The following is a 17,587-nucleotide window of genomic DNA, read 5'->3' on the forward strand; positions in this document are numbered from 1 at the left end:
AGGAATCTGCAGGTTTGATCAGTTCCAGGTGGTCTTCATCTTTGACGGTCTGGACGAGTGTCGACCTCCTCTGGACTTCCACAACACTGAGATCCTGACTGATGTGACAGAGTCCACCTCAGTCAACGTGCTGCTGACCAACCTCATCAGGGGGAACCTGCTTCCCTCTGCTCGCCTCTGGATAACCACACGACCTGCAGCAGCCAATCAGATCCCTGCTCAGAGTGTTGACATGGTGACAGAGGTCAGAGGGTTCACTGACCCACAGAAGGAGGAGTACTTCAGGAAGAGGTTTAGGGATAAGAAGCAGGCCAAAGAGATCATCTCCCACATCAAGACCTCACGAAGCCTCCACATCATGTGTCACATCCCAGTCTTCTGCTGGATCACTGCTACAGTTCTGGAGAAGCTGTTGAAGACCAGAGAGGGAGGAGAGCTGCCCAAGACCCTGACTGAGATGTACATCAAGTTCCTGGTGGTTCATCTAAAACTGAAGAAGGCCAAGTATGATGGAGGAGCTGAGACAGATTCACACTGGAATAAAAAGAACAGGAAGATGATTAAGTCTCTAGGAAAACTGGCTTTTGAGCAGCTGCAGAAAGGAAACCTGATCTTCTATAAATCAGACCTGACAGAGTGTGGCATCGATATCAGAGCAGCCTCAGTGTACTCAGGAGTGTTCACACAGATCTTTATAGAGGAGAGTGGCCTGTACCAGGACAAGGTGTTCTGCTTCGTCCATCTGAGTGTTCAGGAGTTTCTGGCTGCTCTTCATGTCCATCTGACCTTCATCAAATATGGAGTCAACCTGATGTCAGGAAAGAAATTAATCTTTAAACTTTTTAAACTGTGCACAGACAAATCATCACATTTCTACCAGAGCGCTGTGGACGAGGCCTTAAAGAGTCCAAATGGACACCTGGACTTGTTCCTCCGCTTCCTCCTGGGTCTTTCACTGGAGACCAACCAAACTCTCCTACGAGGTCTGATGACAAAGACAGGAAGTGACTCACGGTCCAATAAGGAAACAGTCCAGTACATCAAGACGAAGATTGAAGAGACTCCCTCTGCAGAGAAAAGCATCAACCTGTTCCACTGTCTGAATGAACTGAATGATCGTTCTCTAGTGGAGGAGATCCAACAGTCCTTGAGATCAGGACTTCTCTCCACAGATAAACTGTCTCCTGCTCAGTGGTCGGCTCTGGTCTTCATCTTACTGTCATCAGAAGAAGATCTGGACGAGTTTGACCTGAAGAAATACTCTGCTTCAGAGGAGACTCTTCTGAGGCTGCTTCCAGTGGTCAAAGCTTCAAATAAAGCTCTGTATGTTCACATATACCCATCTATATTTATCTTCTTCTTTAGTCGCAATAAAACATTTATTTTTGTTTACTTTTGTTTTCCTGATTCCTCTTCAGACTGAGCGGCTGTAACCTCTCAGAGAGAAGCTGTGAAGCTCTGTCCTCAGTCCTCAGCTCCCACTCCTCTAGTCTGAGACACCTGGACCTGAGTTACAACAACCTGCAGGACTCAGGAGTGAAGTTTCTGTCTGGTGGACTGGAGAGTCCACACTGTAGACTGGAGACTCTCAGGTCAGGTTGAATTACTGTTTGTGTGAAATGTAACGATTATAACCTCTTGTTAATCAAGAAAAACGCATCCATGTTTTAATGAACTGGTTCAGATTGTTGTGACTGACTTGTTGAGTCTCAATAATCTCCTGCTCGTTCAACCTGTTTGAAACTGAACAATAAGAACTTCAGTCCTGAGGCCAGAGGACACGTCAACAAAACAGCAACTCCTGACGGGTCACTGTTTGAAGAAGGAGAGTTGACTTGGCGCTTTCACACTGTCCTCGTTTAGTCCGCTTTAAACGGACCAGAGTTCGTTTCCTCAGATAGTCCGCTTCATTTGGGCAGGTGTGAAAGCTCATACGAACTCTGGTGCGGATCAAACAAACAAACTCTGGTCTGCTTGAAAACGGGGGTCTCGGTTCGTTTGCAAGTGAACCCTGGTGCGGTTCGTATGCAGTGTGAAAGCTCACCGGATCAAACACAGGACCAAATGTACGTAGTGCATGACGTAGTGCATGATGTAGTGACGCAGCAACACCAACAACTCGACATCTCTCATCAGTCTCCGTCTTTTCCTCAGGTGCCTTTTCTCTGTCCTCAGTGCAGTTGTAAGAGCGGAATGCGCTCTGCCTCGCTGCCTCCGCCGAAGCGCCGCAAAGCTGTTCACATCAGACACTTATTTCTCTGCGCCGGTCGACAAGCTCTTCTGCCCCTCAGCTGTGTGTGTGTGGCCTGTGTGTGTGTGTTCCTCTCTCGCGCTCTGTTTAGATTAATAAACACAAATAGGCTACAAACGTACACACTTTGGACTCTGGTATTTGTCAATCTCTGTATTTTATTTTGAAAATTGACCGGATTGTCTCGTGTTTCTTTGTGTGACTTCCTGCCAGAATTGACGCGATCACTCGCAGCTCGTGCACAAAATAGAACCGACACCGTTCGGGTCTGATCTGAACTACACCATCGGTTAACAAGGGCGCTGAAAGGAAGCAGCTCCGTTCCACGGCGCTTCGGCGGCCGGTGTGAACCCGGCGTTACATGGTGGTCGTACTGCACGGCTTGATGAGCCATGTGCAATTGATAAATAAAAAAAGAAACAACATCCCAAAACAGCCATGCTGCTCCATGTTTACTGTTGTCCAGCAGGTCTGCCAGTCGGGAGTGATTTCCCCTCCTACTTTGTCCAATCTACAAGCGGCCGTTTCAACCATTGTGACGCTGACTGTTGACGCTCAAGTTTGGTGCAGTTCAGAAATTGCAGTGTGAAAGCGGAACCGAACCAAGTGATAAATGCAACAATGTTGCAACTTTCAGCCCCCCAAGCGAACCGAGTCCGCTTGGTTAGGTGTGAAAGCGACCTTATGTTCAACTGAAAAACATGAAGGTCTTCTTACTGTTGGTTACTTTTTTGTTTCCTTGTGAGCTGCAGAGAAAACTGAGACTATAATATTTGTGTTTTCTAATTTTGTTTAATCTTTACTCATCACTGAAGGCGATCACAGTTTAACACAGATGCTATTTGTAATCTTTTTATGATCAACTCTTCAGACTGAGCAGCTGTAACCTCTCAGAGAGAAGCTGCAAAGTCCTCAACTCCCAGTCCTCTAGTCTGAGAAACCTGGACCTGAGTAAGAACAACCTGCAGGACTCAGGAGTGAAGCTGCTGTCTGGTGGACTGGAGAGTCCACACTGTGGACTGGAGACTCTCAGGTCAGGATACAGATGTTTGTTCGACAGTTGAGCCTTAACATTCCTCTGTAACTTGTTGGTTAAGATTAGAGCTGACCGATTTATCTTGTTTTCATCGTCATAGCGATATCAACATGTAAAGGTAAAGGTAAAGGTACTTTATTAGTCACATATACAGCTAGTACAGTGAAATTCTTTCTCTGCATTTAACCCATCCCTGAGGAGCAGTGGGCAGCCGCGGTGCAGCGCCCGGGGACCAACTCCAGATTATGAGCCAGTGCCTTTGGTCAGGGGCACTGACTGGAGGATTAACCTAGCCGACATGTTTTTAGTGGTGCGGGATAAACGCATCACAAAAGGTTGCTTGAAATGCAATGTTCAAGTTATACAGTCGCCATGCCTTCACACTCACTTCAAATTCATACACCTCATACCTGTAGTCTGAGCTACACCTATAGACGTAACATATTAACAACAACAGCGGACTTCCATTGGGTCCATCAGACACGGTGCCTGAAAGGTGTCCATGCTGCATCAATCGTCATATTTGTTCTGAAATTACTTATTGTCTTTAGTCAACTTGTAATGTTTGAAGTTTGTTAACAGCAGCAAGCTTTCGACTCTTCTTCTCTGTTTGTGGTGTATTAGTGTGGCAGTGTTACAGCTCCACTACAGGACTGGTGTATGTACTACAGTGTATTGAGTCATTTTCAGAAAGACACAGGAAGTGTATGGACGAAACACGTTAACGCATATTAGACGCCATCACCCTGATATGTCAGTCACTGGTGCAAGGAAAATGACAAGTTGTGTACACCAACTTATCCCCACTGCTTTTAAGCCTCTTGACATGAACAGAAACCAGAAACATCACCATAGCAACTGGCATCTAGTCTAAATTAACTGTGTAAACCAACATTGATGTTAGTTTCTTGTTAGGGCCACGGGGCCATTGCACCGAGCACTATTGTTATACTGTGGATTTTTTCTTCTTCTTCTTCTTCTTATAGAGGGTATGCACATGACGTCACGGTACTCGGAAGTCGCTGTGGAATGTCCACTGAGTGGCAAAAAGACGAGTGGCAGAGCCGCCAAAGTTTAAAAACGAGCAAGTAACGAAACGATTTTCTCCGAGCCCACACAAGTCTGACATGTCTAGCTTTGCCAGCATGTACAGCATGCATGACCTAACCACAAGTCTGACATGTCTAGCTTTGCCAGCATGTAAAGCAGCATGACCTAACAGAGCTGCTAAAAATCTTGAGGATACGTCTCACTTTGACCGAGATACAGTCAAGAACCTGTTCTCAATGACGGAAAGTAAATTCACTGGAGCGGTCATTTTTTTCGATCGATCAGCTGTGTTTACAGTTTCAGGTGTCATAGTTATGATGTTTAGACAGATAAATTAGTCCTCTAACACATCCTACAGTTTGACTGGTCAGAGTTTTTCAGAATAAAAGCAGCTCGTGTTTTAGTGTCGGGAGTCACTGTCAGGACGATCTCGTCCCTCTGCACAGTAACAGCAGCCTGTCAGTCACTCTGCAGGTGCCGCGGTCACACTGCGTCTTGCAGGAAGTGTCCGTGGAGCAGACGGTTTTGGGGAGCTGGTTGTCGATTCCTTTTGACATCAATTTGTTTTGATATAAGATATTTTATCCAGTTTATGAGTCCACCGCTATCCGCCAGCATGTTGAGGGACGCTTGTTTTGCCACTCAGTCCGATCGAACGGGGCGTTGCCAAGGGCAACGTGACGTAAACGCATACCCTCTATTAGTGTGAATGCTAATAACAGACTCATTTATTAATGGGAAATGCTGGATACGCTGGTTGATAAGTTTCGTTTTTACCAGACCCATATAATATTCCCAAATTACAATAAATACAATGCAATGTGTTCTTAGTGGGAATTAAAATAACTTCTCAAGATAATCCGGTAGCAGTCTTCTTAGTTTGTTTTGATTCAGCTACTCGCCAACACTGCTGGTGAGGGGGGGTGGGCCCTTTGTGAATCACCAGCTGCGTGTTTGTGGATCTGTGTTGATCTCGACAGGAATGTCTTAGAAATACGTCATTGAGGAAAGAGATGTGTGCAAGGGAGTAGGTTTGATTTTGACATTGGTGGGGACATAAAAGTGGTCCGAGGCATCACTCCTGAAAGTTGATGTTTTTTTGCATTTGCAATCATAATTTAATGTTATGTATGGGGTAACTAATGAGCAACTAATGAAAGACAAGAAGGCAATTTAGAAGAGTTCTCAGTTGCTCTGGCTGAAGTCAACTGTGCATCATCATGACTAACACATCCATCGTTATTTAACCTCACCTGTGAATTTCCAGCCTCTCCTCTTTCTCTACCTCATCCAGCTTCTCCTTCTCTACCTCTTCCTGCCTCTCCTCCTCCTGTTCTAGCCTCTCCTCCTCTACCTCCTCTGGTCTCTATCCTGCAGCTTCTCCTTCTCTACCTCTTCCTGCCTCTCCTCCTCCTGTTCTAGCCTCTCCTCCTCTACCTCCTCTGGTCTCTATCCTGCAGCTTCTCCTTCTCTACCTCTTCCTGCCTCTCCTCCTCCTGTTCTAGCCTCTCCTCCTCTACCTCCTCTGGTCTCTATCCTGCAGCTTCTCCTTCTCTACCTCTTCCTGCCTCTCCTCCTCCTGTTCTAGCCTCTCCTCCTCTACCTCCTCTGGTCTCTATCCTGCAGCTTCTCCTTCTCTACCTCTTCCTGCCTCTCCTCCTTCTGTTCTAGCCTCTCCTCCTCTACCTCCTCTGGTCTCTCCATCCTTCTCCATCTCCTCCAGCCTCTCTACTGTCTGTCACCTGACAAAAATATGTTGATGTATGACATATGAACAGATACATTAGGGATACAATGATCATACAGCTTGATGGATTACAGTTATAGTTACAGATACAGTTATTGCCTGAGGAAAAAAGGCTTTTACTTTCACACAATTATGTGTAATTTATTCCCCCAAAATATGGATGTATAAAATCACATGAGCATCTGGAATCTGAGGTTTTTTTGTAGGCCTATTTTCCCGACCAATGTTCTTTATTTTTTGTTTTTTATTAAACAGTTGCTCCCTTTCACACAAAGGATACATGGAAATAATAAGCTAGTAAAAAATAAAAATAACTTTTAAAAAGTGTAGGCTATCTGTTTGCCATTAAATATTGGCTTTTATTCATTAGGCCTATCTGTATTGTTGAGGCTCTACAGTTAGATACCCCTGAAGTAACTTACACTTTGACTTATAAAGAAGTGTCTTACGGTATGTCCTTTTTTCTTTTCTTTCCAAGCACAGACCCACAGATAGAGCGCGCACGCACACACACACACGCACGCATGTAAACAGACAGACAGACAAACAGAGACAAACACAAATGCTAATGTAGTAGCTAAATGACACCACTGATGTTAAAATCCGTCTAGCTAACGTGACCCAGGCAGAACTAAAGCCGAACATGTTGACAACTTACATTCGCGGCTGCAGATTGAAGCACCGTGACCTCCTGTCCGTCCGACCAACGAGCAGGTAACTTTTACAAGCAGACGGAGTGACAGTGGGGACAGCCAATCACATGTACGTTAGCGAGAAACGGCAGAGCCAATCGGAGAGCGATATTCAGGTTAGAGGCGGGACTTCTAGCAGAGACCGACTGTTAACCCTTTGTGTGCCATAATCATTGACTAAAGACTACGGACAGCGGACACAGTGGCTGAATATTGGTAGGGACGTGTCCCTAGCGTCCCCACCCAATTCTACGCCCTTGGATGTGTGTATGTGATTGGTGATCCACAAATGCTGAATCACACTTCACAAACATAATTTTCACTTTTACAAATGGCTTTTTTGTTTTTACAAATGGAGAATTATATATTTACAAATACCCAATATATTTACAAATACACATGTATTTGTAAAAACCAAAATACAAGTTACAAATTAGAAATTTGTATTTGTGGATAGCAAAACACGTGTGCAAACCATGGAATATTTGTAGATCACCCTCTGTGCGTTTACAGGTATTAATGAGACAAATATAAGCCCATAGTCCTCTTGCATGGTCAAGTTTCTCTTGAGGCGATTTTCCATGAAGAAGGTGATGGTGGAGAACCTCAAAGAAAATTCACTGATTGCTCAGCTGATCATCCATGATGATGTGCACTTTACTGGAAGGCTGCACAACATAGGCTACACAAAGGAATTGCTCCTTTCTGTGTCTGCTGCCAGGCAGAAGTACAAAATGTACCTTGATGATGAAAGACATAAAAAGCAAGATCAACAGAAAATATCTGGTTTTACAATGTATGGTTTTCCCATTAAAAAAAAAAATATATATATATATATATATATATATATATATTTGCACTATTTTGTATGTCTACTTAACTTGCCTGCCTACCTCAGTTAAAGAAAATGCCCTAGGTTATTTTTATTTTTTATATTTCCACTAAGGGATTTGTTGAGAGTTATTTGTCTGCAAGATTTTGGGCTAATTTTGTTACACTGACTCAGCCTGGTGACTGACACATTGAAAAAAAAACGTTTCCATTAATTTATTATCCATCTGTAATACAACTGCTTTGTAAATTAAAAAGTGAAATTGCCAGTTTGAGTGTGCATAAATTTGATTCACATTATGCAATTCACAACTGCTCTTTCGGAACTGGAAAAGCTTTAACATTTTAAGGAAAAGTACTTCAATTTGGCCATAGCAAAAGCATAAAAACCTTGTCTATGTTTATCAAATTTTGTATCTCCAGTCTGTCAGGATGTCTGGTCACAGAGGAAGGATGTGCTTCTCTGGCCTCAGCTCTGAGCTCCAACCCCTCCCATCTGAGAGAGCTGGACCTGAGCTACAATCACCCAGGAGACTCAGGAGTGAGGCTGCTGTCTGCTGGAATGGAGGATCAAGACTGGAGACTGGAGACCCTCAAGTCAGAATGAATTACTGTTTGTGTGAAATATAACGATTATAAACTCTAACACAAACGATTAAAAACGTGCCGAGTGATAGTAATCTGCTGTGGTTCAACCTGTTTGAAACAGAACAATTAGAACTTAAGTCCTGAGACAAGAGGACACATCAACAAACCAGCAGCTCCTGACTGGTCACTGTTTGAAGAAGTAGAGTTGATTCTGGTTCAACTGAAGAAATGAAAGGCTTCTTTTTGTTTAGTTTAGTTTTTTGTTTCCATGTGAGTTGCAGAGACTGAAATCTCTTTGTTTTCTAGTTTTGTTAAATTGGTCTCTGTATGTGATCACTGTACATGATCACAGTTTAACACAGATGTTATTTGTTCTCTTGTTCATGATCATCTCTTCAGACTGAGCAGTTGTAACCTCTCAGAGAGAAGCTGTGAAGCTCTGTCCTCAGTCCTCAGCTCCCAGTCCTCTAGTCTGAGACACCTGGACCTAAGTAACAACGACCTGCAGGACTCAGGAGTGAAGCTGCTGTCTGGTGGACTGGAGAGTTCACACTGCGGACTGGAGACTCTCAGGTCAGGATACAGCTGCTTCTTACACAACTGATCTTTAAAGGGATAGTTCAACATTTTGGCAAATTTGCCCATTGCCATAATCCCTATACACGAATTCGGCGAGTGATTTGTGTATGCCGCCATCTTGCGGCGGCACCATTGCTGCGGTGACATGTGTCAGTCATAGTAAACTGATTCTCTATGACAGCATCATAAATAGGCTGCATTTGTGATGTTTAGTGCCCCCCAGTAACTGATTAAGGTATCTTACATGAATACCAATATTAATTTAGGAACTAATCATTTGTTTGAGCGATTAGCAGGAAAGATTAGAGTAACAGGGAGATAAGAGACTGTATCATAAACAATATAACATAGGCTACCGGTACGTTATGCGTGCTGGCGTTAGCAAGCCAGCAGCGGGATATTTAATCATGTGGACAGGCTACATAAATAAAAACAACAACTTGTGCTTTGTTCTAGATATTCAAGAATATTTTATTGATCAGCTGGCCTCCGATGATCAGAAAAAACTAAAACGTCAATTACAGGTCTCCGATTTATGGTCAAAATGACCTGAGCTCCGGATGGGTCGGACATATTTTACACCGGCTTTTAGACGACCATGATCACATCATATTGAAGGGATCAGTGAGACATTCACCACCGTCCACAGCTGCTGCTGCTGCTGACACGCTGTACGTAACGTTGCGGTCTAAACACGGACACTCCTCCTGAAGTAAGGGGCTGTGTTTTGCTGATATTAGAGCAGTCAAGGACGGCACATGTCCTCCCAGCCTTCCTAGACATATTTACAGAAGAGAAAAGGTCCACTTCTTGGCGCTTGCATTCAAATGCCCGCTTCAGAAGAACCCATCGCTGCCTGACTGGGAGCTGTCACCGCAGTAATGGCCGCTGCTCGACTAACGGTTATTTCGCCGAATTCGTGTATAGTCATAGCAATTGTTTAATTACCTTTAATTGTCAGATTCGTGGGGCAAAGATGCAAGCTGCTCAGTGACTACTACTTGCTTCGTGTGTTGTGATGTTATTATTTCATAGTATGGTGAATGTGCAGGTCACAACTTGTCCACCAGAGCGTTTTGGAGTTGATGGATTGTGTATTTGATGAGGGACAGGACTATTGTGTGTACTGTTACCTGGCTGAGAAGCTTGTGTCTGTGCCCCGCCGATCTCAAAACAACATGTACCAACAATTAAAGGTAATTAACCTAGCCCTATGACCAGGGGTGCAACTACCTACTTTCTGAGGAGGTATGCAGACACATTACTGGTTACTTTTTTACTGGTCTTTTTTTTGTTGAATGTTTAAGTGTATAAATTAGGGCTATCAGGCGATTAAATTTTTTTATCTAATTAATTACAGGATTTGTAATTAATTAATCTAATTAATCACATTTTAATCTCATATCTGCTAAAGGTACCAAAATAAAGAATTTGAATTCTAGGACATTACAAAATTGTATTGCATGACTAATCAATTGAATACACTAAGAAGAGAAGATTTGAAATCCACATTTTTATTGGTAAAGTGCGTTTCATAAATGAAATAAAGAAAAAATAAACTGGTCAAGCACCACAGCGCCCTGGAGCGGAAGCAGTTTCTGATCGGCACCCATTAACCTATCTGACTTGATCTGACTCGATCTGACTGGCCGTGCCCGCAGAGGCTTGCACGCTGCAGCACTTCAGTTCGGCGTCTGTTCTATTTTTCACGTGAGCCGCGAGCGCCGTTGTCAAGCTGGATAGACCAGATCGTATCAGACAGGAAGTCGGGCACAGAAAAGGCGAGAGAATCCGGTCAATTTTCAAAATAAAATAATTAAATGCTGATTAATTACAGTAAGTTGTTGCTTGTCCGTCTATAAATATTTGTCAGTTGCGTCTGCACACGAGACACACACACACATCCATTCATACAGAGCTAGAGACAGACCTGTGCGAGTGGAGTCGCGTCCATGTCTGTTGTCACCCTGCTTTGACTAGCGACGCAGGTGGGAAGTGACCAACATGTCCGGACAAGTTCCTCGGTGCTAGTGCTACCGTGACGTGCCACTGCCAAGTAGTCTGCTACGGGTCATTCACTGTGCCAAATTTAAAATGCTCGCGCATTGAATTGCCATTCAGAATCTCAGAAATAATTGTTAATTTTTATAACGCGCTAAGTTGCAGTGTAATTATTTAATCTAATTAACACGTTAAACTGACAGCCCTAGTATAAGTCTTATTGGTAACGCTTTATATTAAGGTCCTTGTAATAAGCATTAGTTAATAGGTAATAAGGCCCTTATAAGTGATTACAAGATGCTTATTAACATTATTATGCGTTTATAAGACTATATATGTATTAATAGACTCATTATAATATAGTTAATAGCAGACTATAAGAGATTTATAATAACTTATAATAAACTTAGTTAACTGTTTGTTGATGCTTATGAACATTAATAAAATCCTTATGAGTATCTTATAATTGTTCATAATAACATTACAAACACATATATTGACTCAACTAGCCCAATCATTATGTCTTTGTTATGCCTTTATTAATCTTAAGGTCTGTGTAATAAGCGTTAGTTAATAGGTACGGAGCCCCCAAAGGGACATGGAAGGAATTTTTTTTATTGCGAGATCTCGCAATACTTTTGCGAGATCTCGCAATACTTTTTGCGAGATCTCGCAGTGACACGCTGTCATTCATTCATATTTCAGCACTGAGACAGCGGACAGGGCACTTTTTTTGAAGTGCCCTGCCTTTTTTTGAAGTGCCAAAAGTGCCCTGTCCGCTGTCTCAGTGCTGAAATATGAATGAATGACAGCGTGTCACTGCCCGTGAAAGAGAGAGAGAGAGAGATGGTCAGGTTATGTCAGATGAATTAGTCCTCTAACACAAACTACAGCTTGACTTGTCAGTTTTTCTAGTAGGATGTAGTTAACGGACAGCGTATCATAGGGTCTGGGTTGTTTGGGGAGCTCTCTCCATGCTGATCGCCCACGGTGATTTAATTCAACAGCGTTATTTTGCATCGGACTGATGTCACCACCATCTCTCCGTCATATTGTCCACTCCCAGAGCGCAGGAGGAGGAGAGGACGGCGCGGCTGCATGGGATAAAGCATCCGGTCCTATCGAGAGTCAATTAAATATCAAAGACTGGGGAAAAGCCACTATCACAATCGTTACACTCTGTTTTCTTGTTATCAGTCCTACTTAATGCTGTTCATCACAAAAACCGAGAGAAAATCGGCATAAATAAAAGCGTCATGTTAATTCTGAAGAATATATTTCAGGATGGAGGACCAGGATCACTAACTGACTCAACAAGTTTTATCGATCAGTCTAATTACTGTAAATAGGCCTATATACAGCGGTGAGCCCCGTGCGTAATGCTGCACCGCGGCACCGCTGGAGGAGAATAAGGACGGAGAGGGTCTTCAGGGACCGACAACTGCCTGGCCCATGATGGTGACTGGTTCATATACAGACTCACTAGAACTGTTGTCATTGTTGTAACTATGTGCCGAACCAGGTCCAGCATTTGAGAGGGCAGTGCACCAAAACAACACAGCGTGCGCTCCGTGCCGCTGACGCCGTTAACAGCTGCAGCAACACGTCACGTTGTCACTTTAACACCTGCAGCTAATTCACAACACAGACAGAACAACAGAACAACAGCACGTCAGGTTCATTTACATGCAGACCGCATTCATGTGGTGGTTTGCATTGACCATCTACGGTTAAAACAGGGCGTGTACAGGGCGGAACGTGAAGCTGATTCAGCTGCGCACACTTGTAGGAACTCTGCGATTTATGAGGGGAAGTTTGCTTGCAAGTGTGCGTGTGCAGGGTTTTATAGAGCAGCAGAGATATAGCCTTACTGCTCCACAAAATGACACAAGAAAGCTGGTGGCAAAACTCTCTACACACTCTCTCTCTCACGGCCAGTGACACGCTGTCATTCATTCATATTTCAGCACTGAGACAGCGGACAGGGCACTTTTTTTGCGAGATCTCGCAAAAAGTATTGCGAGATCTCGCAATAAAAAAATTTCCTTCCATGTCCCTTTGGGGGCTCCGTAAATAGGTAATAAGGCTCTTATAAGTGCTAACAAGTATTAATAGTCTCATTATAATATAGTTAATAGCAGACTATAAGAGATTTATAACTAGAAAATTTCCTCTCGAGAAATTTTGAATGGGCCACGGGGCTACTGCCGGTTGTGCCATCTCTGTCAACATGGGAATCAAACCCACGATCTTAAGGTCAAGACAGAGCTGATCAGACAGACACATGATCATCTTTCTATAAGCACTGATATGGAGGAGCTGTAACCACATTAGGTTACCTGTGTGTGTGTGTGTGTGTGTGTGTGTGTGTGTGTGTGTGCGTGTGTGTCTTGTGTAATAGGACCAGGACTCAATTAAAACAATTAATCTAATTAATTAGAGGCTTTGTAATTAATGAATCGCAATTAATTGCATTTTAATCGCATATAAATATTTGACCTGAGAACAGTGAGAAGCATTTTTTTCACATGGATTTTAGTATACCATTGAATGACTGAATAGCTTAAGCAACAAAACATTGTTTTTTTTTTCAAGGTGGTACTTAACCAAGACCAACATGCAAATTATCGATCAATTCATTAATTGATATTTGATACAGATTTAAATGGTCTTTCCTGCCAATACACTATGATGATTACTGTAGTATTTAACTAGGCTACATAAATCACAGTAGCATAAACTGATTTGTTGAACGGACCAGGTGATGGGCTGACTGGTCCTGTCTAACTTCTGTGTACTGGGTGCCATTGTGCAGGGTGTTAAGGCAGCCTTCCTCCACTGCAGTCCCTATGGTCCTGGACCCTCTGGCTGGTGGGGTGGGCTGCTTTCAGCTGGGGGGGACTCTATCAGCTGCTCCCACGAGAGGCATTTGACGCATTTGACACCAACAAGGTTTAACTTTAAAACCAGATTAAATCATGGTTTAAGTTTAAATTCTGTTGCACGTTAAGTAAGGGATAATGTATAGTTCGGAGGTTGTTATGGAGAAATAAACCCCGACAGGTTGTATGGAACCCCGACGCGAAGCGGAGGGGTTTCATTCAACATGAAGGGGTTTATTTCTCCATAACAACCGACCAACTATACATTATCCCGCTTATTACACGGTTTACGAGTGAAATAATTAATTTGAAACATAATTCTGATCAAAATACGACTTTCATTGATTTAAAATTGCATAATTTAGCGAATCTGCAAGACCGGTCACTTCCGCTGTTTTGCCGAGCCTCCTCCCGTTCGTGCAATTGAAGCCTTTGATAATCAATCAGTGGATCGATAGATTACCATACACGTGTTACGATGTGTGTATTGTGTGTAGTCGTATCTGTCATAAACAAGAGATTAACTTTACTGTTTACGGGGTGCGTTTGTGTCGCGGAGTCGCGGTCCGACCGAGACGAGAGGAGAGCTGTGACACCGGGTCAGAGGCTCTGATCAGCAGGTTTGGTTTCCAGCAGCGATGTGGAAGGAGCCTCCACTCTCCTTGTAACAGGTTACAAGTCATTTATCTAACATCACTATTAGTCCGACGCTGTTTAATGACGGTAAAAATGAAACACAAGGTAAATATCCTGCATAGTTTCTCTTTTCTGTGCTGCGCTGATCAGAGCGGCGTCCCTAGCAACGGTCTGTTATACTTGACGACGGTCCGTTATACAGAAATAACAGACCGCAGAACGCAGCGCTGGACCAATCAGAGAGCAGCATTCAATAGAGTCGTGTAATAACTGTGTTTTAATCACATGAAGGTGTGTGTGTGTGTGTTTGTGTGTGTGTGTGTGTGTGTGTGTGTGTGTGTGTGTGTGTGTGACTGTAATCACATGAAGCTGGCTCCAGAGTCTGTGTGTGTGTGTGTGTGTGTGACTGACTTGACACATAGTTAGTTAGTAGCTGCATCCTGTGTCAGTCTGATTTAGCTGTGTCTGTGTTTATAAACATTTAAACGAGCGCCAGGTGGATTGTTTATGAAGTTAACGAGCTCTGGCCTGAGGATCAAAGAGGTTACCACGGCGATAGGGGCCCCCGCAGGCTGAGACAGACAGAAACGTGGAGAAAAACAGCCATTTTCTGCCTCTAAACCGGTCTCACAATTAGGCCTAGCATGAAAAAACGGTAACTCCTATCAGAACAAAACACAGAACACGTTGCTCTAAGGACTTACTGAAAATTTCGGTACGATTTGGTGTTTATTTTGGCGACGCTGGCAGTTTTAAAACATCAGGCCGTTCTGCTTCTCTCAGAAAATATTTGTATTGGACTCAATGAGGAGCAGAGACAGACGTGGCCGCACTTAGAGGCTCAGAGTTTAAATTCTGTAAATCACTCTGATATTTTGAGCAGATTAAGAGATCAAGGATGAGCTCGTAGGGCTGTCAGTTTTTAGAAAAATGAGGTTCGAACGATTATTGAATGACCCGTAATTCGTTCGGATATATTCGAATATTACAACCCCCGCCCCCCCCCCCCCCCCCCCTCCCCCGCAGCCGCAGCCACAGCACACACAGTCGCGGTGTTTTATTTTGAAAATTGACCGGATACTCTCGTTGTTTCATGTTTGACTTCCTGCCCAGCTTGACGCGATTGCTCGCGGCTCTCACACAAAATAGACCAGACGCTGCACGGCGCGAGCCGGCCGCGGAGGTGCACGCCGCGACACCACACCAGCGGTTAATATGGGCACAGAAAGTAAACTGGCTCCGTTTCTCGGCTGTTCGCGGCCCTTCTGCGTCCGGTGGACGTTCCGCGGCGCTATGCAGGCACCGGGCACTGCAGCCAAAGACGGTAAATAGAGTATCTTTGCTGCAGCCTGCATATCGAGCAGGTCATTACTGCTCGAATACGAACTTTTTCCCCCACATTCGAACGAATATTCGAATGTCGAATAAAAAGTGACAGCCCTATGAGCTCGTCTACAAACGTGCTGGAAATTATGTGTGTAGAGTGTAAATTGTGGCCGTTTGGAGTTTGGATAGAGAAAAAATCTGGAGTTTTTCTGGCATCTCTCCCACTCTAACCGATGATGTCACCCACTCTGACACGAACATTCCGTGCAATACACACCCATTATAATCTAATAATTTCTCCAAAAATGATCATGGTCATTGATCAGGGATTGATCAAAAACTATATGACCTATCAAACGTGGAGTAATACGACAATACACAAGACTTGTGTCTACTGTTTAAAGTTTAAATGGAGTCTCTAGGTGAAAGTATGCCTGAGCAGTAGACGTTTGTTAAACTCCAATGATTGGTCTTTTTCTGTCTTTTTTTTCCGCCCGTCCCATTGACTTACATGCAAAAATTTTCGCCCGGGCACTGGTCCCTGCAGCTATTTCATAGCTGTTGGGACCAGTGCCCGGTGCGATTGCCCGTGGCCCTAACTAGAAAATTTCCTCTCGGGAAATTTTGAATGGGCCACGGGAGCTACTGCGGGTTGTGCCATCTCTGTCAACATGGGAATCAAACCCACGATCTTAAGGTCAAGACAGAGCTGATCAGACAGACACATGATCATCTTTCTATAAGCACTGATATGGAGGAGCTGTAATCACATTAGGTTAACTGTGTGTGTGTGTGTGTGTGTGTGTGTGTGTGTGTGTGTGTGTTTATCTTGTGTAATAGGGCCAGGACTCAATTAAAACAATTAATCTAATTAGAGGCTTTGTAATTAATTAATCGCAATTAATTGCATTTTAATCGCATATAAATATTTGACCTGAGAACAGTGAGAAGCATTTTTTTCACATGGATTTTAGTATACCATTGAATGACTGAATAGCTTAACCCCTTGGAATTCCGTAGAATTCCGTAGATTTTTGTCTAGTACACCTAAAAGATTTATACCCAAAGTAAATGTGAAGCTGTGCTTGAACTGTTTGGAGGATGTGACTTACGTCGCGAAAAATTCGCACACTGTTGAGAAAAGTAATAGCGCACCGATCCCGATCAGGACGCACGTTTTGATATATGATTTGTTTCATTTGTTTCATTTGTTTTATATGATTTCGAGTTGCAGGACTAGTAGCGAACCGAAATCTGGCCGGAAGTGGAAAAATAACTAGAAAAAGCATTTCCAAGAATGGAAATGGTGTGACTGCTGAAAGCAGCTGAACGCTGTTGCAGAATTAGCAAATAGTGCAAGCAGTGATCACCATACAAATGTTTGACCAAGGTCGGAATCGAACCCACAACCTCATGGTCAATAGACTTCCACTCTGCCTCTAGGCCACAGTGCACACACAGTTGCAGAGACTGTTGTCTGTTAATGATCTGCACTCTGTCTCACTCTGAAGTTAACGAGCCCAAAGCTGCACCTGTTGGAAACACTGTCAACATCAAGAAAGCTTGAGAGTCAAGCTTGAATGACTTAGAATGAAAATTTCTGTGAATTTCAGGCTGAGAGCAGCAGTTTCAACATGAAGCAAGTTATCAGAAGTCAACAGAGGACAACTGGGAAAATAATTCACTATAATTGTTGTTGAGGCAAGATTTGAACCAGCAACCTTCAGGTCTTCAGACCAGCAAGCTAACCACTAGGCTACAGACAGGGACAGTATGTGAGGGGCAAAGAAAACCTTTGATAAGAGGATCACTGGCTTCTGCTTTAAAAAAAAAGTAAGGAAAGTGCAGAAATTAGCCACAACAAGTAAGTAGAGGACTCTTTTGTGAAAATAGTGCAAGCAGTGATGACCATACTTGGTTGACCAAGGTAGGAATCGAACCCACAATCTCATGGTCAGAAGACTTTGA

At 43.4% G+C, this 17,587-nt stretch overlaps 1 protein-coding gene across 1 annotated transcript in view; it reads left to right on the forward strand.

Moving 5' to 3' along the window:
• The first annotated feature begins 444 nt into the window (after positions 1–444).
• Positions 445–17,587, forward strand: part of LOC146961054 (uncharacterized) — a 30,647-nt gene continuing 13,504 nt past the window's right edge. Inside the window, exons 1-4 of the mRNA XM_085771607.1 lie at positions 445–1,323; positions 1,419–1,592; positions 3,123–3,284; positions 8,031–8,204. Coding sequence (XP_085627733.1) covers positions 458–1,323; positions 1,419–1,592; positions 3,123–3,284; positions 8,031–8,204 — 1,376 coding nt within the window. The 5' untranslated portion in view covers positions 445–457. The remainder of the gene's footprint in view (positions 1,324–1,418; positions 1,593–3,122; positions 3,285–8,030; positions 8,205–17,587) is intronic.

This window comes from Trachurus japonicus, chromosome 24 (assembly GCF_045865225.1).
Source record: "Trachurus japonicus isolate A0001 chromosome 24, Traja_1.0".
Taxonomy (NCBI): domain Eukaryota; kingdom Metazoa; phylum Chordata; class Actinopteri; order Carangiformes; family Carangidae; genus Trachurus; species Trachurus japonicus.